Raw genomic sequence first — 22,578 nt, 5'->3', positions numbered from 1 at the left:
TTCTTTTACACATCAGGGATTCATGGAGAATTTTGGGATTCATCGGCAGGAGGGGGTGCATTACCTCTGTCCTTAAAGAATTAAGATGCACCATATCTTTACAATAAGCATAAATTGAGGAGGGACTGGCAATGAAGGGAAACTGCTTGTAGAGATGGGAGAACACAGCTCTGAATGCTCCAGAGCAAGCTCATTTACGTCACACTATTATAGAAGAAAGAAGGCTTGCTATGTACCATATATCTTCCTAGGCCTTTTCCAGCTTTGGCCATCCCTAAGTTGTTAGAAGGCAGATCAGGCTGTTTTTGTTTTTGTTTTAAATATTTCATTTATTTACTTGACAGAGATCACAAATAGGCAGAGAGGCAGGCGGGGGGCGGGGGAAGCAGGCTCCCCGCTGAGCAGAGAGCCCGACGCCGGGCTTGATCCCAGGACTCTGGGATCATGACCTGAGCCGAAGGCAGAGGCTTTAACCCACTGGGCCACCCAGGCGTCCCAAGATCAGGCTGTTTTAAGGGGTTCTCTCCTTAGCTTCCCACACTGCAAGCATTGCAGCTCTTTTCTCTCGTCTGAAGACTATTAACTTGGCATTCCCACATTGGCCAGCTCCCCAGCTGCAGCCCCCAGGCCTGGGTTATTTCCTAAGGATGCCAGTATCTTAAATTAATTAAGGAGCCTGGGTCAGAGGTCGCTCCAGACCGGGAGGGTGGGGTTTAGAGGTCTCGGGCTGGCCCGAGCCTGGCCCCACCCAGGGAGGGGGTGGAGCGTCTCCGAGGCCCTGCCCCGCGGGCCCGGGGTGCACGTGACCCGCGGCCCCGCCTCCCGCCCGCTCCGCAGCGCCAGCTAGGCAGGCGCGGGGCGTGAGTCTCGAGTGAGACCCGCCAGGCTCCAACTCCGCAGCGCCGGAGCTCCGCGGCAGCAACTTTCTCCCCGGAGCGGCCGCGGCGGCGGCTGCTGCCGTGGCAGCCGGAGCGGGAGGCAGGAGGAGGAAGGCGGCGGCGTAGGTCCTGCCCTTTTGGGCTGTCCAGCCCTCGGAGACCGCCGGCCCGCGGAGCCTCGCCCCCGGGAAGTCCCGGGCCCCTGCCCTATGTCCCGCAAAGCGAGCGAGAATGTGGAGTACACGCTGCGGAGCCTGAGCAGCCTCATGGGCGAGCGGCGCAGGAAGCAGCAGGAGCCGGACGCGGCGAGCGCGGCCGGGGAGCGCAGCCTCCTGGCGGCCGCCGAGTCGAGCGCCAGCCTGCAGAGCGCGGGCGCGGGCGGCGGCGGCGTCGGGGACCTGGAGCGCGCGGCGCGGCGGCAGTTCCAGCAGGACGAGACCCCCGCCTTCGTGTACGTGGTGGCCGTCTTCTCCGCGCTGGGCGGCTTCCTGTTCGGCTATGACACCGGCGTGGTGTCGGGGGCCATGCTGCTGCTCAAGCGGCAGCTCAGCCTGGACGCGCTGTGGCAGGAGCTGCTCGTGTCCAGCACCGTGGGGGCGGCCGCCGTCTCGGCGCTGGCCGGCGGGGCCCTCAACGGCGTCTTCGGCCGCCGCGCCGCCATCCTGCTGGCCAGTGCCCTCTTCACGGCCGGGTCCGCGGTGCTGGCCGCGGCCAACAACAAGGAGACGCTGCTTGCCGGCCGCCTGGTCGTGGGGCTGGGCATCGGTGAGTTCGTGCTCTGCGAAGGGCGCCCTTGACCCTGGTCCCTGCATTCCTTTTGCCCCGCCGAGGTCCCCGTCGGGGCTTAGTGGCCCCGAGAACACTCCACATGTCTGGTTCCGAGAGCCCATCTGTTTGTTACTCTGGGCTCTAAGTGTCCCGCAGAGGGTGTGTGGGGGTGGTGGTGTTCGCTGTGGCCTCTCGGAAGCCCACGTGGAATCTTCGATCTCCCATGTTAAGTGAGCCCGCGCGATGTTACATCTCCTAGCACTTCTATGAACCCCAGCCATCACCTTGATCCAGCCCTACCTGATGTCCCTCTAGAGCTTCTGAGGGGAGGGTCCCTTTACTGTATTGTCTCACTTTTTCAACTGCTAGCCCCTTTCCTTTTCTAGGATTCCAAACTCCGAGTCCCATCAGTCTTAAATTCCCAGTAAGATAATTTTTAAAGTTAATCAAGTGATTCTGGACTTTATTCTTTGATACCCATACACTCGTTCCTTCTCTAGTCATTTCTTTGGAGTATTAGTTGTTTTTTTTTTTTCTCTTTTGCCATCACTGTTTTGTTGCCTCTTGCTTTCATATGTTTTCCCAAATGAATTCCTTCTCTGTGTTTTTCTAACTTTTTTCTTTAAATCCACATCCACCCATTCTTTTTTGCTTTGCCTCTTTCCGTTGGGAACCAAATTATCTATTAAAGGTCATGTTCACTTATTAAATTCATTTAGGAGCCACTCCCCCTGTGGATAAATGCCCAGCAAGATAGATGTTTGCAATTACTTCAAAAATGAAAGGATTAAGGTTCCCTTGGCATTGATTTTTCACCCTGGTTGCTGAGCAGGGGAGGTACAATTGGCAAGTTCTTGGCAGACAGAAGCTATTTGGAATGTGCTCGGTATTATTAGAAAGCACTTTTGAGGGAAAGTAGGGGATTGAGACATAAATCTCCAGTAATTTTTCTAAGACATGCTGCTGATGCTTTTTAAGTGTTTCATTTTATAAGTCCGTTTGTTTCCTTTAGAGTGCTGTTGAAGTCCCCCCCCCCCCCCATGGCTGGTGCTTGATGAAAACTCTTTAAACCTGGGACTCCTAATGATTTGTTCATTCACCGCTTGACATACTATGTTTTTCACCCCCTTCCTTATAGTCTCTAAGGGCAAGTAAGCCCCATTTATACAATTCCCCGTTTAGGAACCATGAGACCAAACTCTAGCTCACTGCACTTTATATCCCAAATCTGTCATTACTGACTTTTGTTTATTGTACTGTTAATCGGTGAAGTAGGGGCAGTCTCTCAGTAAAATATTAAGTTGGCACATTAAAGTCCAAAATGACCAAAAAGTACAGCTGAAATGAAACCTCTTTGTAGAGGAACTACCTGTGCCTTCAGGACCCTTCGATAAATAACTTGCAGTTAAAGTCAAATGATCAGGTTTCTTTTCTCCCTATTTTCTGCTTGGGACGCATGAACCATGTTTATTGTTCCTTCTTACCTAGAAATAACAATTTTAGGTGGCAAGATTTGTTCAGTAAGAGTGAATCTTGTGATTTTGAAATTGGATAATGTTTTGCAGAGATCTTTGAATGAAGCTTCCTAGAGTTTAGGTGTGACAAGTATTGGGTATTTGGATACTCTGTTTACTCTTTTATCTGCAGGGAAAATTGAGCCCCTGTTGTAGGTAGCAGAATGGTGAGGCGGATTTAACTCCAGTAAGAGTAGCAGGGTGGGAATAATCCAGACAGAACTTGTGAGGCTCCCTGAGAAGATCTGTCAGGGAGAGAGGGCTGATGCATTCAAAAAGGGTGCAGTTATCCTAAGAGAAGGAAGCTGGAAGCTCTTCCTTGGAGAAATGGTATGTTGACACATGAATAGTGTTTTAACAGAGATGCAGAACAGACCTTCTAAGCTGGGGGAGCAAGGTGGTTGCAACAAAGAGAATGAAGAGGAGGTAAGATTGGAAAGGTTGATGTGTGGGAACTGTAGACACGTGTGTATTTCACAGCCTTGTTCTTTGGCACCTGGGTGACTTGCCTGTCTCTGCATCCCAGTTGAGACATGGTCCTGATTTAGTCCTGGTGAGACCCATCTGTCAGAAAGACACTCTTAGAATAGAAGCCCTGATACAAAGTAACATAGGCCTTCTTTACTTATAAAATGAGGAATGCTAAAGTCATGAACAAGCTTTGAAATAGATCACATTTTGAATTAGGATTATACAAAGCATGTAATTGTACATGTAATACCCTTAAAACTCACAAAGATTACTCACCTCCCAAAGGAGAAGTCACAATTATTTTTAGTTATAAGGAAATGTGTCCTTAACATGAGCTTTTTGGGAGGGGCTAGGGAGACACTGAATCAGTTTTGCTTGCTTAAATACGCTACATCTGGGTGAATTTCATGCTTTTTTTTTTTTTTTTTGAGTAATTAAATTTTATGGGGAGTGGAAAGTTTGTTTTTTTGTTTGTTTGTTTTTTTATTTGTTCCTTTTGATACTTAGTAATGTTGATGAATAACAAAATGGGCTTTTGCTATTTTTTTCAGACAAATTTGCTGTTATAATCTCTTCCACAGATTTACCCATAGTAAATATAAGCCCATGGGGACAGAGCTTTTGTTCATTTTGTTCACTGATGTGTATTCCTAGCCTGTAGGAGGCACTTACTGTTTGGAATAGTGAGCAGAAACATTAAAAAAAAAATTCCATTTCTGTTAGGGTACCATTTTAACACAGGATTGCTCTTTAAAATAAAAAAGTGTTATTATCAAAATATTTGAAAGGCCATCTAAGGGTTTTAGTTTCTAATACTTTAATGCAATCATTCATCTATTCAACAAATGCTAATTAAGCTTCCATTATTGATTCTGTCAGATTTGGAGTAGGCAGTAACTAGGTAAAAATCCCACCCTGGAGGTGTTCATTCTCTAATAGAATGGAAAGACCGTCAACAAACAATTAAAATACAATAGAAGTTTCTCTGAGCCAGGAGAATAGGCTGTTGATTCTTTTGGGGGTAAAGTAAGTAGAACACATGGGAGGTTTTACAAATACGTATTTAAAATGGGGTTTAAAGGGTAGGTAGGAGTTCAGATGTAGAGGTAGCTGGGAAAAGGAGCTAATATTTAGTGCTTTAGTTTCTACTAGGCATCCTGCATTACTTTACCTATGTTATTTCATTTATTCTAACTGAAGTAGATGAGAAACAGGTCCACTTTTGCTGGATGTAGAAACAGTTTATAGGAGTTAAATGACAAGGTCACTGGTACAAAGGATTAAAAAAACAAAGACTCAGAGTCTTTTGCTTGTATTACTCTACTGGGCATTTACGGTAGCATTAATAGCAAGTGTAAAGGCATAAAAAAACAGTTTTAGAAGTACAAAGTGAATGAAGGGTGGTGATGGGCGCTCATGAAACTAGAATGATGTTTCAGGGTGGGGGGCGGTTTATGCTGAATAGGGATTCTTTGACAGTGCCTATATAGGGACAATCATGGGAGGTTTTTAGCTATAAATGATGTGATCAGATTAAACATCCTTTGTATCTGGTCTTTTTTCTCCCCACCCTTTTGCCTTTAAACTCTAATTTCTTCCGCAAACCTTCTTACCTCTTTGAATTTGTAGTATTAGAAATTCTTTGCTGAGATGGTTACTGCAGGGTGGGTCAAGCATAGCAAGTGGCCATGAATTACTGGAGTAGGAAGAGTGTGGGGGTGGGAAGGCTTCAACAGAAACCTTTGAAAAAGGTTAAAGATAAAGATAACTAAGCAGTAGAGTGTAGTTGTTAGTCTGTATTAAATGAGTCGTATGGTAAAAGAAACCTCAGAAATTGGGTATCAGTGTTTGATTTTGTTTTCTTTTTACAACAAAATCAGCTGACCAAGTGCCTGGTTGAATAGGGCATTTCTTTAGACTTTTGTTTTCACCAGAGGTACCCTTTGGTTCCTCTGGTTTATTTTGCTCTTGTCTTGAGTTCTGGGACCAGACCGTCTCATTTAGTCCATTCTCCACGGTGTTGGCATTTAGTCTACTGCTCATTATAAGCAGTGACTTAGTGCCTGTGTAGCAAACATCAAGAAGTGTCTAAATTCAGATATTCACCAATATTTAAAACCTTTACTGAGAATTGACATTAATAATACAGCACCCGGTTTGTTGAATTAATCTTAGATCTACATCAGTTTTTCCCGTCCCAGTACTCCCTCTACTGGAACACAGTTTGTGGCTGCGTATTGTTCCTTGTAATCAGTCTGTTATAACCTGTAGAGTAATATTTCTAAAAATAAAACTTTTTTTTTTTTTTTTCAGATAGCACTTTGAAATCTTTTTCTTTGATGCAAAGCAAATGTAAAGTCTTGTTTGATCAAAAACTCACTCAGGGGGCACCTGGGTGGCTCAGTGGGTTAAGCCTCTGCCTTCAGCTCACGTCAGGGATCTAGCCCCACATTGGGATTTCTGCTCAGCAGGGAGCCTGCTTCCCCCTCTGCCTGCCTCTCTGCCTACTTTTGACTTCTCTCTCTGTCAAATAAATAAATAAGATCTTAAAAAAACAACAAAACTCAGTACTGAGATTAAAGTCAATAAAGAATTTAGGTAAACAGGATTAGTTAGAATCAACCAGGTTTTTAAAATATCAGCTGATGTAATTTTATTTTTGTTATTTGCCATCAAGTTTATTTTTCCTACTCCCTGCCACCCTCCACCTCCTGCCTTTTCTTTCAGTTTCATCTTTTTTTTTTTTTTTTTAAGATTTTATTTATTCATTTGACAGACAGAGATCACAAGTAGGCAGAAAGAGGCAGGCAGAGAGAGAGAGGAGGAAGCAAAGCAGGCTCCCCACGGAGCAGAGAGCCCGATGTGGGGCTCGATCCCAGGACACTGGGATCATGACCCGAGCCGAAGGCAGAGGCTTTAACCCATTGAGCCACCCAGGCGCCCCTCAGTTTCATCTTTTAAAGCAGATTTCTTTTTGGATTTACCAACATGAAACTGACATGTAAAGTAAAGCTTTGTTTTACTCCTCTGCTTGTTTCAGACACATAGTATGTGCCCCACGCACTCCACTTTTCTGTCTGGTGGCAGAGTTACATGGAGGATTATGACCTAATTATGTTTGCCTAGTAGTGTGGCAACACCCTCCTCCGGTGAGTTGTCAGTAGGATGACAGAGAAGCCTGTTAACATGTGTTCTGTGAAGTTGTTCATGTGACTTCAGTATAAGACACTGCTTTTCATCCATCCATATTTCTGTCTGTCTTTAAGCTCAAAGTCAGAACACAGTCTAAGTTGACTGCCTTGACGTTGATGCCTTTGACTTTAACACATCTGATGATCTAGAACCTGCTGGTAGATCTCAAAGAGCAAGCGGCCTTGGCCTTCTTACTGAAAAGCCTAGGAGGCTATGTTCCTTTTCTTTTTCTGATCCTACTTGGTTCCTTTATCCATCCTTCCTGTCTACAACTCTTTTCATTCCTCTTCACTTTCTTTTCCTTTTGACCTTCAGAGTAAGTTGTAGCAACACTTTTGTGGAGAAAACTTCTGTTGTGAGGAAAATCTATACTCGCTAGAAACCCCAATATGTTTTTTTTTCCACAATTAAAATTTAATTTCCTTGGATATAGAGAAAAAAGAGTTAAGTTTCATAGATACTTCTAAACTTTAGCTGGGAGTACTGCATGTTTTATACTTGGGCATTTTATTAAGTCTTAGCACCACTGTTTGGAGCGGTGTGGTTTGCAGCATGTGTCAGAAGCCACATGGCAGGAATTTTATTTCACAGCACTACAGCAGTGGGGTGGGGGGGCAGGAGGGTGCGCACCATTGTGTGCTGGCACCAGCGTTCTTCTGTCTCTGATTTCATCATATCTGGCCTGCACTGGTGGGGAGGGGGGTGGGGAGTCTCAGCAGTCGCTCTGCAGGGCCCGATGTGAATGGGCAATCGATTAATACCTAACTCTTGTTCCATGTTTATTCTGTGCCAGGCACTCTGCTCAAGGCTTTGCATATGTTCATGTAATCCTTATAATAATCCGGTGGGACCGTATGATTTTTTTTTTTTCTTCTTTTCACAATGAAGATGTTTTAGGCAGAAAGAGAGGAAGTAGTTTTCTCATGGTCACAAAGCTCCTGAGTGGTGGGGCCTCAGTTGGCTCCCAAGAGGTCTGGCTTTGGAGTCTGTCCATGCTCAGCTGCTCTGTGATACTGTCCCTTCTCTCTCAAACTAGCATAATTATTGTATATTATAATAATATAATATTATTATATAACTAGCATAATTATTTTTCATGATATTAGGTGGATGTTAACTTTTAAAATATAAACTCTTAAAATGAGTTCTTCGAGAGTACAGCCATGGCGTATCAAGGAGTGGCAAGGAGAAAAGCAGAGCTGGTTAGGACATTTCTTTCCCATGCCAAGAACGTGTGACCAGGGATGCCTGTAATCAGGACTGTTGTGTTGTACAATCCAGCAGCTCCATAGTCCCCATAGAGGGGCTGCGTTCACATGGAATGCAGTGAAAATGGGGCCCCGGGACTTGGTCTGCACAGAGATACTGCCTGTGGTACAGCAACTAAGATTTTAAAAATTCCTTTTCCGCTTTTCTCTTTAAGCTTACGATCTCTTTTTGGAATGGGCTTTTCCATAACATTCTCTCTACCCTCTTCACATAGCCATTTTCTGAGTGATGACTTTGTTGAGTGCTAGAGAGACTAAGATAAAAATAGTCCTGTTTTTAAAAGACCTAAGTCTACTGGGAAAGAAAAACATGAGAACACAGTGATGTGTTGTTAATCCTATGATAGAAGTATCTGTAGGATGTCGGGGTGCCTGGGTGTCTCAGTGGGTTTGTGTCTGTCTTTGGCAGGTCATGATCGCAGGGACCTGGGATCAAGCCCCGAATTAGGCTCCCTGCTCCCTGGAGAGCTTGCTTCTCCCTCTCTCTCTGCTGCTCTCCCTGCTTGTACATGTGTGCTCTCTCTCTCCCTGTCAAATAAATAAATAAAATCTAAAAAAAAAAAAAAAAGGTATCTGTAGGATGTTTACACATCCTTCCAGGTCCAGCTTTATCATGAAAACTTTCTTTGTTGGCCTTTGCTAAACATTAATACTTTCTCTGAGCCATATTTATGGCATTTAACTGCATCATTCTTTGCCCTATGGTTTTTGGCCATGGCTCTTCTCTACTGGTAGACCAGAAACTCCTGGTATTAACTAATACGGTGTTAATAGTATTTATGTCCTCTCACCGCACTTAGTACCATAATTTTTATATATTAAGCTCTTAAATGTGTATACTAAAGAATGTAGATAAAGAATATAGGTAGCAACACCTGGGTGGCTCAGTCAGTTAAGCTTCCAACTCTGTTTCACCTCAGGTCATCATCTCATGGGTTGTGGATCAAGCACCCCGTGGGGCTCGGCTAATAGCAGGGAGTCTACCTGCAGATTCTCTCCCTCCGCCGCTCCCCCACTTACTCTCTCCTGCTCTCTCAAATAAATCATGTTAAAAGAAATCTGTGGACTGAATATGTAAAACTAAAGAACACATAAATATAATTCTCCACAGGATGTTGCTATAGTTGAACACTTAGAAACCTCAGGTCCACATTTGATTGCTGCACTGTTAATTCAGAAAGCGGAGTAGCCTGGTGAAGCTTAAGGCATCTGGTCCGCACTGCCTGGGCTCAGACCCTGGCTGGCCACTTAACAACCCGGGGGGGTCATGGTAAGTCTTGTGCTTCAGTATCCTTATCGGAAGAATGGGGATGATACCTGCCTCTTAGGGTAGTTTTGAGGATTAAATGAGTTTATGTTGTAAGTTGCTTTCATAGTACCTGGCAAAGGAAAGCATCACTGTTTGTTAAACAGTCACACGTGACCTGTGTAACCCTTGGCACATTACCACTGTGTGCCTCAGTTTCCACATCTCTAGAGTGAGTGTTATGATAGCACTTAGAAAACAGGGTTGTTGTAGAAAGTACATGAGCTCATGCATATACAAGTACCTGGGTGTCAGGAAAACGGTAGCTGTGTTATCAGGTGTAGCCATCTCTGTTATCACCCTACCAACATTTTGCAGTCAGGGGAAATAAATTATTATTAGATTTTAATGTTTATCATAACTATTAACAGATGAGTAAAAATTCTGTAGTATGCATTGAACAAATTTGAAAGAATGAGTAATTTGAAAGCAGAACAGTACTGTCTTTCAAGAGTTTATTTGAAATTATGTGCGATCTAGAAAGACAGGAGAAGTTTTGAACTGGGTCTTGGAGAAGGTTATAAACATAGGTCCTCTGGGAGGATAGTTTTCTGGTGGGGGAAGGGTGAAGGGGATAAATACAAAGCATTGAGGAGAGCAAGCAGTTTTCCCTCCAGAGGTGTAGGACTTGGATAAGAAAGTAGTCCAACTGGGAACCTATTTGTTAGGGTATAATATTGGCTAGTGGTAAGGGACTGGAGCTGTGCTATTAGGTATGTCTATAATGTAATTTTATGTAATATTTTATGTTCCTGTTTGTAGACAAAATAGTTCAGTTCCCAGTGGAAAAGATATATCTGCTTCTTAAGAGGCAAAGAATGAATAGTTTTAATAAAAACTTGAAAGTAATAGCCTTGGAGTAAAAAGAATTTTAGTAATGGAAGCTTTCATATAAAAGTCCATTATCATATTTTTGGGCTTAGTTTATGACTTTGTCATGCGCTTATTCCCTACAACAGAGAAAATTGGAAACTAAAATTGCATGCATCATATTCGAGGACTAAACACTGACCATTTAGTTTTCAGTTAGCAACTGCTCGTAGTTCTGAAAGAAAAGTATAATGACTGAAAATGAGTTGCAGGCACACCTGACAGTGGACTTCACAGATTCTGGAAATGCAGACATCATTATAAATTAACATTAGGGTAAGATCTGAAGAAGTTACTGCCAAGTCTACCTAATTCTAATATTTACTATAAAATCATAAAGAAAATGGCTTCTGATCCTCCTCCTTCCACTGTTTTCGGACTAGTGAACTCACTGTAACCCCACCGCCTGTGATTTTGTAGGTAAGTGGCACATGCGTCTCAGAGGTCATGAGGGGCTCACAGGCCATCTTGCCCACCCGGCGGTGAAGTTGGTGCAGCAGGTGAAGTTTCTGATGCAGAAAACCCAAAACCTGAAACTGTTCCCGTCCTTTCTCGTGCCTGTTGAACGAAAGCTTTTTGGGAATTCTTAACAGAATCTTTCATTTTATTCACTCCTATGTGAGGAAAATATGTAGAATTTTAGAAGTTTACTATTATTTCTTGTACTTGTCTCTTTTAAATGATTTCAGTGTTAAAATTCATCCAAAAACCTAGAATTCTAACAGTGTGTCATTTTTTCTTGAATCATCTCTTTCTGAAAATCCCTAATCTTCATTTCCTAGGGTGTAATGCTTAAAGGTAGCTTATTAGAAGTATTTTAAAAAGTCAAAGTACGGTAGAGAGATCCTGAAGCAAAGCTCTTCTTTCATGTCTGTGTGTGCATGTGTTTTATGTGTATTCACTCATTAATCAAGAAGGTTCGTATTTTCCATACTTCAAGTGAATTTAAGGAAGTGTAGAGAAGTTTGATACATTATCAGTGTTCATGACAGCGCTGAGATTCAAATCTGGGTTTCTGATCAAGGACCTGTGTGTGCCCTACCTCTCCATTAGATGAAAAATCCAGTTCTTGATTGTGGAAGCTTGAATAGTCATAACGATATTTCCTAGGTAAGTAGATGGATTTAATGTATTTCATGTAATTTAATTACATGTATGTAATTAAAATCCTTGTAAGATACTTTGTAGGATTCTAAAACTGATTGTCAAAGGAATGGTGATGAGGTTGGGGGAGCAGTACTGAAAGACTAGGTAGAAATTACTCCAAATGTATAATACTTTATTATATGGCAATAATGTGTTATTAAAGTCAGAAAAGAGATGAGTAGCATAGAATGACAATGTCAGCAATAGATCCAACTATTTGGATTTAGTATTCAACAAATCAGATAAGACAACAGGTAAAAGAATGATTAAATAATTGAGAAAAGGAAATAATATGAATAAAAATGTAAATGAAATTCTCATTAATATTGTAAGGTATGATATTCAAGTTTAAAAAATAGGAATGGAGTGATTTTATCAGTGATATGGTTCATTATAATTTTTAAAACTTCTAGAGTTTTTTTTTTTTTTTAAGATTTTGTTTATTTGTCAGAGAGAAAGGTAGCATAAGCAGGGGGAATGGCAGGCAGAGGGAGAAGCAGGCTCCTTGCTTAGCAAGGAGCCTGATACAGGACTGGATCCTCAGATCCTGGGATCATGACCCCAGGCCAAGGCAGATGCTTAACCGACTGAGCCACTCAGGCATCCCTAAAACCTCTAGGGGTTTTAAAAGCAAGATGACAGATTGGAAAAATATTGTGGTACGTTTGTTTAACAGAAAAAAATATGCTCGTAGCATATTAAATAGACTGTTTAACAGCAAAGTAAATGCAATTAGTGAATAAACTCTTAGAAAAATGTTAAACCTTGTTAATAATTTGAAGTTAAAATTAAGGTTACATCATACTTATTAAATTAGCAAATTGGAAAAAACTTGGCTAGTTTTACCCTAGGAAGAGCTTTTCTGGTTGGAAAATGGAATAATTTTTTAAAATTTTTAAACTTTTTATTAAAGATTTTATTTGTCAGTTAGAGATAGCTTGCATGTGGGAGAGCACAAGCAGAGTGGAGGGGCAGAGAGAGAGGGAGAAACAGGCTTCCTGATCCCAAGAGCCTGGGATCATGACTGAGCTGAAGGCAGACACTTAACCAACTGAGCCACCCAGGTGCTCCTGGAATAATTTTTTGTAGAGAATAGAATACATAGTATCCTAACATGTTTAACATGTTTCATTCATTTGTTCTTTTGTTCACTAATTCAACAAACCTATTTTGAATTACTGATATATATTAGTACCAAATTAATAAACACTGCAGTACAGAAGTCAATAATGCAAGGTCTGTGTTTTTGAAGTTCATTTGTAAACTGCTGATACTTTTTGATCTGGAAATTTCACTTGAGGGATTATAGTATAAGGAAATAATCTCTGTTTGCGTGAGGATATTTATAGATGTACAATATGTAATTTAAAACAACTGGGGGAGGGCCACCTGGGTGGCTCATTTGGTTGAACGGCCGTTCTTGATTTCAGCTCAGGTCATGATGGTGGGGTCCTGGGATCAAACCCTGCTTGGGACTCAGTGGAGTCTGCTTGAGGATTCTCTCTCTCCCTCAGACTCCTTCCCCCACCAACTTGCCCATACTCTCTTAAAAAAAGAGTGAGAGAGAGAGACAAACCATAAGAGCATAAGAGACTCTTAATCTCAGGAAACAAGCTGAGGGTTGCTTGGGGGTGGGATGGGAGTGATGGGTTATGGACACTAGGGAGGGTATGTGCTATGGTGAGTGCTGTGAATTGTGTAAGACTGATGATTCACAGACCTGTACCCCTGAAACAAATAATACATTATAAGATAATAATAAAAAAATGGGGGAAAACCTCTGAGTGCCTAGTGATTAGGAAATAATTATGTGGTAGAACATTACATTGCCATTAATATGAAACCATGAAACCATGTACATCTGGGATACATACAAATCCACAAAAGAAACAACCTAAAGAATAGAATCTGATTAACAACTATATAAAAAATCACAAATGGATTTGGAGTTTGAAAGAAGGCATAACATTGTATATGTAGTTAACATGTGACAAAATGTTTTTTAAATTTTGTTACTATTGCCTTTATATATTTATTATTATAGCTTGACCTGGAATTCAGATTTTTGTTTCAAAATACACAGACACATATATAACGAAAGACTCTGGTGACAATTTTTTTGTTTTTCCAAATGAGATTTTACCTCTGTATTCTATGGAATGAAGTTTTTAAGAAACGACCAAAACATTATAAAGAATCTAATCATCTGAAAGTTGCTTAAATGTATTTTCCCCCTGACTTTTATCTCCTTTTATGAATTAATGAGACTCCATGATATGGGATGTACATTTCTTGAATCTTATTCTTTTATGTATCCCAGGAAAGGATGTTGCTTATTTTATCACTGAGAAAAACAGAAACAGAACGAGAACATCCCCGAACTCCCCGTCTCCTCTGCGTCCTCTGATGTTTCTGCCTGCTCCTGGCCAGACTCTACTTTCTTTCCGTTCCTCCGCATGCCCTGCCCGTGCTCCTGCCAGTGCACCCTCGCACTCAGGTCTGAGAGCTCCTCTCTCTCTCCTGTTCAGCTGTCATTCCAGCTATTTCCGTCTTTTATTGCATACATTCTCCCTTTCTACTGGATCATTCCCATAAGCATGCACAAGGTTGCAACAAAGGTGGGCTTTGCCACCTTTAAAGAAATCCTTTCTACCTTACTTCATCTTTCAGTTACTGTCTTGTTTCTCTCCTTTTCTTGACTTGACACAGCTGCATGCATATATTCCTTCTCTTCAGTTCCTCTCTTCTCTTTCTTTAGGGACCCCTTTCCCCACAGGTTTTGCCCTTACCACTTCACCAGTGTTGCTTTCGTTAAGATGACCATGCCCCGTGTTGCTCGTCCCAGAGACCATTGTTGGACCGGCTCTTACTTGACCTGTCGTGGGCACTGACCTACTACGTCATGCCTTCCCCAGGTACTTTCTTTGGTTTCAAGGATGCCACGCTCTACCTCTTTTTCCTCTTTCTCCTTTGAAATTCTCTTTCATCTTTCATAACACTTATTGGCAGGCCCTTCTCTTGGAGCTGGGGGCTCATTCTCAGAGCTCTCCTCTCCTCTGTTCATAGTCACTCCTTTGTGGCTCTTAACCTGGCTCGTGGCTTTTGGAATGCCTTGTGTTTGCTGACAACTATCTAGAATCTCACCCAGACCTCTTTCTTGATCTACAGACTCTTGAGCCCAGCTTCTCATCCAGCTTCCTACTTTGCCTCCCATCTTCTACACACCAGGGGAGGGCATTCTTAGTGTTTGAGTCCAAAGCCTTGGAGATCTCCTTGACTTTTATCTATGTCCCACATCCAATCTGCCTAAAAGAAAATGTTTTTTTTTTTTTTTTTAAGATTTTATTTATTTATTAGAGATCACAAGTAGGCAGAGAGGCAGACAGAGAAAAGTCTCTTTTCTCTGAGGGGGGAAAGCAGGCTCCATGCAGAGCAGAGAGCCCGATGCTGGGCTCGATCCCAGGCCTGAGACCATGACCTGAGCCAAAGGCAGAGGCTTAACCTGCTGAGCCCCCAGGTGCCCTGCCTGAAAATCTTTGACTCTGTCTTCTAATTATGGGTAGGATCTATTTTTCATCACTTCTACTTTTAACATCCTGATCTAAAATGACATCTCTCACTTGGAGCATTGCAGGTCTCCTAACTGTTCACCCTGCCTCTTCCTTGATACCTCTGTCTTCTTTTCTGCACTTGACAGCCAGAGTGATTCTTACAAGATATAAATGAGATCATGCCAACCCAGTGCTAGTCAGAGTGCTGCCCTCCGTCACTCCCCAGCTGTCTCAGGACACGCCAGGGGCCTGCAGCACTGCACTGTTCTGGACCTTCTTCTCTACTACTTTTCTTTACTCCTGCTCCAAGCTACCCTGGCCTCCAGGAATGTAAAAATTATCATTCCAGACCTTTGCTTAGTCTAATTCCTCTTCTGGGAAAACACTGCCTGCATATCATCATTCCCTCATCTGTGCACTTCCATGGTTGTCTTAAGTTACAGCCTCCCACCACTGGTACTTCCTACCCTACTTTTATTCCCTTTTTTGATTATTTTTTTACTTTTTATTTTTTCTCCTTGCTTTGTTATTCTGTCATGTTTTTCTCTGATACTTACGTTCCTTGTTTTCCTGCTGTAAAATGTAACCTCCATGGAAGCAGGCTTTGTTTACCCCATTCTAACCAGTGCCTAGAATAGTGCCTAGCACACTGCGGTCATTCAGCAAATGTTTCCTGTGTAGGTAAAAACAGTGTAACTCTGGTGAGTAGTTTTGAGCTGAGATTGGATTAACATACGCATCAGAGATGTCATGTTGTAGGAAATTTGTGCCATGGATGGGGTTAATGAAATGTTCTCTAGGGTTACTTCTGATTCACGTCTGTGGTTTCAAATGTTGTAGAGTAGTTGGGGGAAAAAATAGGTATTTTTAAGTCCCCTTAAGACATTTAAGCCTGACCATGTTCTCAGTACCTGGGACAAAAGCAAATCCTTCATCAGGCTTGCAAATACAAAAAAAAAAAAAAAATGGAAGTTGACTTGTTTGAAAAATAATCAGGGACTTTCATGGATGTACTTAGAGTAACCACGTTGACCCCTGATGGCGAAGTGGCTGGACTGCAAACTTCTGTTGTGGTCTGTGCTCTTCTCTGATGCCACTGATGCTCTCGTATCTGCTCTTGTCTGGGAGGGAGGCTTGGGAAGAGGGATTCTTGTGGTTTAGTAGTTGATTCTTTGTCGTTGAACTTGGAATTAAAGCAAGATGGCAGGGGCCTGGGGAGCCCTACTTCACCCCTCCTGGAGAGAGGCCTGATGAATTTTTCCTGAACTTGAAGTCCTCCCTGATTCCAGTTTTCAAAATTCAGTAAATCTTTTTCCTGGATAAAACTTGTGTTTGGAATTTGAAATCTCATCTTGCTCTCTTCTTAGTATTCCATCCACATTTCATGTTCTGTAACAGTTAAATCCTGGTAGTTTAGGATAAAAAAAAAAATCCATTATGGATCTGGTTGTAAATTTAAGGGAGAAAACTTTATACAAATGTATTATATGATGTTTTAAAAGATGGTCTTAAATGTATGGAATTTTAAAAATAGTTATGATCTTGAGGTTGCTCTGATCCTTAAATGTTATTTTGATATAATTCTGGATATGAAAAGTGGGCCTGTGATTCAAGCAAAGCCAGCTTGTGACTCTTCATAGCAATGAAGTGGCATGATCACTAGTCCAAACTGTGGTAACAAACAAAATCATCAAATTGTGTCTATGAATCCCTGGCTTCAGCCAGATTTTCCTGTTTACCGTTCCATGAGATTTTTAATCTTGTACCTCCCTTTAACTCTTACTACCTGTGAAACCATTCTTGTTATCCCAGACATACTTTCTTACGCATTTCTCTATACTGCTTCTATGCACATGTATGGTCTTAATCTATCATTGAGCGAGGTGCACCAGTAGTACAGGTTCCACGGGTACAGATAAAGTCTGCCTGGAGCTTGCAAGTCAGGCTTCATTCACCAAGAACTTCATAGTGTTGTTAGATGGGTCAGTTGGTAAGTACTTTCTCTTAAAAGCTTAGCATACTCTGTGATAGGAGGAATTTGAGAGGCAGGGTGGGGGGTTGTAGTGGGTAGGGAGGGAAAAAATGAAACAAGATGGGACCAGGGAGGGAGGAAAAACCATAAGAGACTTTTCATCTCAGGAAACAAACTGAGAGGTGCTGGAGTGGAAGGGAGGCGAGAGATGGGGTGGCTGGGTGCTGGACATTGGGGAGGGTACGTGCTATGGTGAGTGCTGTGAATTGTGTAAGACTGATGATTCACAGACCTGTACCCCTGAAGTAAATAATACATTATATGTTTAAAAAAAAAAAAAAAAGCTTAGTGTAGTTCCTAATACTTGGTAAGGGCTCAATATATATTAGCTATTAATGTTCTTGTTGTAATTGTGTTTTCATGTGGTTGTGTTCTCTACCATACTGTAAGTTTTAAAGGTACAGAGTTGGTGTCTTTTGCCCACCCTTTTTTTAAATCCCTGTAGTCTATCAGATCGCAGTGATTTCATTTCCTTTTTCTAAGGTATTATAAACTAGTTACAAATGCAAAGGTCATTATTTATCGTGAAAGAACAGATGCTGAGATTGAGGAAGAGCTCATTTTTTAAAAATGAGCTCCTTAACCTTAATTAAGAAAAACATGCATGTTGGTAAAGAAACACATAATTTTGTGATATTCACTTGATAATTACACAGTCATTTACTTAATCTTCATCTGTGTAAGAGATCATTATATTCTGGAGCATTTTCAAAATTATGTTTTCCTAAATATAACACCCATTTTCAAATATTTAGATGTATTAAGCATTCAGAATAATCGTTATTAATAAGCATTAAAGCTCTGCATTTAGATCACTATTGCTTTGGTTAATAGTTAAATTTATTTGCTTAATTGAATAACTAGCAAACTTAATCCAGTTTGGATTAAAGGAATTTGTAGATGTGAACTCAAAGCCACTGTCAGTAATTTTTTTCTCTTTTATTCCTAAGAGGTCATAAAGATGAGGTATCCAGAGATCAGGCATATAGGCAAAGAATGCCTTAATTGTTCCAAAGGGAATGAACTCTTGGAATTCTAGATCAACATATGTTAATTTCTAGCAAAATTATAAAATGCTAAAGTGAAGATTTGGAAGGATTTAGCAAAGAGTCTGATGTTTACTAGGAGCTTTTTTTGGGGGGGTTCACTAGGAATGTCTTACCAAACCTCATTTTTTTCTTTGAAAGCATTGCTGAGTTGATAGAATAGGGAAATTCTGCAGGTAAGGAATTTGACATACTATTCTTTCATTTAACAAATTTAATAGAATATTTACTTTGTAGTAGGTGGTAAATAAACTGTGTTAATCCCACGGGGGATAATGACAAGTAATCTCTGAAATCTGGCAGAGAAAAGAATGACATGACTTAGTTGGATGCTCTGGCAGGATTGAAGAATAGGCCCAGAAGGAGGTCTCCAGAGGGGTACAACTAGAGCTCAGTCCTGAATGCTCCATGCTTATCAAATCTGGGGAATCCAGAGCAAGCTAAGTAGCTGTTAGGCTTGATAACAGACAGAGTTAGTATTCAAAGTATTTTCAAGGTACTAGAATGCTCTTGAAAATCAAGAAAAATTAAAAATACCAGATAGTATGTGTCTGTGTTCATCTTTTTTTTTTTTTTTTAAGATTTTATTTATTTATTTGACAGAGATCACAAGTAGGCAGAGAGGCAGGCAGAGAGAGAGAGAGGAGGAAGCAGGCTCCCTGCTAAACAGAGAGCCCAATGCGGGGCTTGATCCCAGGACCCTGGAATCATGACCTGAACCGAAGACAGAGGCTTTAACCCACTGAGCCACCCAGGCGCCCCTCTGTGTTCATCTTTTATATTTTAAATATGTTTGCATTATTTCTTTTAACCCACACGTAGACCTAGCCAACAGTGAGACAGACTCCTCCAGTGAATGTCCAGTCTCTCTCAGCAGGCAGTCTGCATACAGTACAGAGACACCTGTCCAGGGGTTAGAAGGAGAAATCTTCAGTGGGGCAGTGTCCTTTTAAACCTTCCATTAGTGTTTAGTAAACGTTGGTTTGACTCACAACACCTGAGTCATTTTATTTTATTATTTTGGGGTTCCTTTTAAATTATTAAATTTACTTTTCTTGAATATAGTTTGAATCTCTCTTTATGAAATCAAGGACATTATTTTATGTTCTGGTAATTTGTAAAATATGAGCACAGCAGCTCTGGAAGCCAGCCCCATGGCTCTGGGACCTTCTCTAGTGCCTCAGTTCTCTCTTGACTTGTTCAGTGATTCATTCTGCTACTTGCATGAATCCTCTCACGAAAACCAATTATTTAGTGTTTTTGAGGTGATTGACTTGCAAATAGTCTTATGCTTGTAGGCACCTTTTTGGTAAATTCACCAATTTCTGCAAACTAGAAATTATTTCATACTTATCCTAGTTGTAGTTGAGTTATTTAGATCAGATATTCAGAGATTAAGAGACTCTCAAAACCAGTAGGTACAGGCACTGTACTACACATGTTATGAAGCTAGGATAAACATTCATCTTCAGTCTTGTCATTGTTAAAAAAAAGTATTTCACCAAAGGAATTCTTGTGAAAACAAAAGCCGCTTGGGTCACCTGCCTTTCCTGGAGTTTAGGTTCCCACCTCTCTTCCTATCCCCTCATCTTCGTCTTCCTTCCCAATCCTCAGCACACTTTGGTGTTTTTACTTTTTAATAAAGCTTGGTGTTTCTCAGTCTTAATGTAAAGTGGGAGTAAGAACATTGTTAGGATTTCTTCAGTATAATATACTTGGGTCTGTCAACACTACTTCAGGACAAGAGCCCTAGCTCTTCTCCAGACACATTAATACCCTCAAGGACCACCCATATAGAACTTCCGGAGCTGGGATAGCTGTTTAATTAAGACTTTCTTTGGGGTGCCTGGTGGCTTAGTGGCTTAAAGCCTCTACCTTCAGCTCAGCCATGATCTCAGGGTCTCGAGATCGAGCACCACATTGGGCTCTCTGCACAGCAGGGAGCCTGCTTCTTTCTCTCTCTCTCTGCCTGCCTCTCTGCCTACTTGTGATCTCAGTCTGTCAAATAAATAAAAATCTTAAATAAATCTTTAATAAAAGGCAACCGTTGTTGATTATTGGTTTCAAAAGGTATATTGAAGAATCTGATTTTTCTCCTTGAACAGGTGAATGACTAGTCAGGTGCAGTGACTTCTACTTTGTAACTCCTTTCATTGTGTGATGTCAAGGTCAGTCAGAAAGAGAACGGTTTTAAAATAAAGTGGTTTAGTAAAGACAGTGTTTAAATGCCACCTTTTTCAGTTTTGGTATTTTAAGTCCCATGAAGCAGGGTGTGTGTGTGTGTGTTTTGAATAATAACTGCTTACACGTTGGGACTTAGTATCTTTCACTGTTACGCTTTTGTGCTTCATGCCCCCTGATTTTTTTTTTTTTTTTACTTAATATTTTTAACATAATTTCAGGCCATTAAAAAAATGGCCTGAAAAAATGGCCTTTCTTCCTTCATTCATAGAAAAATTTAGCAAAGTATAGTGCAAGGAAAACTTAGAAGAGATTATAATATTCTTTCTGCCTTATTTATTTACATATTTTTTAGACTTTATTGTTGTGGTCAAAGCCCCTAACATGAGATCTGTTCTCTTAAATTTTTAAGTGCATGGGACAGTATTGGTAACTAAATGTACAATATTGTACTGCAGATCCCTAGAACTTACTCAATGTGAGTAACTGAAACTTTATGCCCAGTGAATAGCAACAACCATTTCCCATTCCCTTCCCCCACCCTCTCCCATCATACCCCGAGCAACCACCATTCTTCTCTCTACTTCTGTGTATTTGACTGTTTTAAATGCCTCATGTAAGTCTGATCCATCCAACTTGAGCTCTTTCCTCTTCATGAAATACGTCTTCCCCCGGACATTGCATTTTAATGTATTACCTCATTTAATTTTCATATCATCTAGTAATGTTATTTTTCATTTTGCAAATGGGATTTTAGACACTGGGAGATTGAATAACTCCATGAGGGACATATATCTAGTAAGCTGTGGAGGTAAGATTTGAACCCGGTGGTTTAAACCCCAGTCTGGCCCTTTAACCATTGCACCATGCTGGTGCAACATGGTGACAAGAATAACGGTCTCATGGAGTTGGCTTGAAAAATAAGAGGCAAATTGTACAAAGCTTTTGTCACAGTGCCTTGCAGATAGTAAATGTTAGCTATTACCTTTATTGCATTTTAATGTATCTAACATGCCTCAGCCTCAGGATATTAATACTGATAGTAATGTGAATTGTTTTTGTGAACTGATAGAGATTTCTGACTCCTCTGAGTCCTAGGTCTCTCAGCTTTAATTATGGGGAAAATATTGCCCCCTTCCTACTGAGTTTATGAATATTAAATTAAGAAGTATGATGTAGGTATAACTGGTATATATAAATATCTAGTAGTGTTAGTTTACTCTGCTCACTCACGAGATAGGAGTTCCTTAAGGACAAGGTCAGTGTTTTATTATTTTTGTCTCCATCTCATATGCCATCCAGGTCCTGGCACATAGTAGACATTTAGTAAATGGTTGTAGAATAAATGAATGAGAACATGAGGAGGAGGAGGAACAGAAGGAAAGACAAATGTATGGAAAATTTTCTCCTTGATCTAACTTTCTTTTAGGGAGAAAAGTTTATTTTAAGGCCATGCAGGTCTAAAAAGATATATATTTAAGTGTTAAACTGTTCTGATATTCTTTTTTTAAAATTTAATTTAATTTTTCAGTGTTGCAAGATTCATTGTTTATGCACCACATCCAGTGCTCCATGCAATACTTGCCCTCTATAATACCCACCACCAGGCTCAACCAACCCCTCAACCCCCTCTCCTCCAAACCCTCAGTTTGTTTCTCAGAGTCCGCAGTCTCTCATGGTTGGTCTCCCCCTCTGATTTCCCCCAACTCACTTCTCTCCTTCTCCCAATTTCCTCCATGTTTTTTATTCCTTATGCTCTACAAATAAGCGAAACCATGTGATAATTGACCCTTTCTGCTTGACTTATTCACTCAGCATAATCTCCTCCAGCCCCGTCCATGTTGATACAAAAGTTGGGTATTCATCCTTTCTGACGAAGGCATAATATTCCACTGTATGTATGGGCCATATCTTCTTTATCCATTTGTCTGTTGAAGGGCATCTTGGATCTTTCCACAGTTTGGCAATTGTCGCCGTTGCTGCTGTGAACATTGGGGTACATAATGCCCTTCTTTTCATTACATCTGTATCTTTGGGGTAAATACCCAGTAGTGCAGTTGCAAGGTCATAGGGTAGCTCTATTTTTAATTTTTTAAGGAATCTCCACACTGTTTTCCAAAGTGGCCGCACCAACTTGCATTCCCACCAACAGTGTAAGAGGGTTCCCCTTTCTCCACATCCTCTCCAACACATGTCGTTTACTATCTTGTTAATTTTGGACATTCTTACTGGTGTAAGGTAGTATCTCAATGTGGTTTTTATTTGAATCTCACTTCTGGCTAATGATGATGAACATTTTTTTCATGTATCTGTTAGCCATTTGTATATCTTCTTTGGAGATGTGTCTGTTCATGT

General features: G+C 41.1%; 1 protein-coding gene across 1 annotated transcript in view; it reads left to right on the top strand.

Moving 5' to 3' along the window:
- Positions 1-819: 819 nt before the first annotated feature.
- SLC2A13 (solute carrier family 2 member 13) overlaps positions 820-22,578 on the top strand; it is a 390,143-nt gene continuing 368,384 nt past the window's right edge. The window contains exon 1 of the mRNA XM_032855359.1: positions 820-1,643. Coding sequence (XP_032711250.1) covers positions 1,088-1,643 — 556 coding nt within the window. The 5' untranslated portion in view covers positions 820-1,087. The remainder of the gene's footprint in view (positions 1,644-22,578) is intronic.

The sequence above is a fragment of the Lontra canadensis genome, unplaced genomic scaffold (assembly GCF_010015895.1).
Source record: "Lontra canadensis isolate GAN:19392208 unplaced genomic scaffold, GSC_riverotter_1.0 scaffold9, whole genome shotgun sequence".
Taxonomy (NCBI): domain Eukaryota; kingdom Metazoa; phylum Chordata; class Mammalia; order Carnivora; family Mustelidae; genus Lontra; species Lontra canadensis.
Note: the sequence above shows the minus strand (reverse complement) of the source record. Positions and strands in the feature narration are given on the sequence as shown.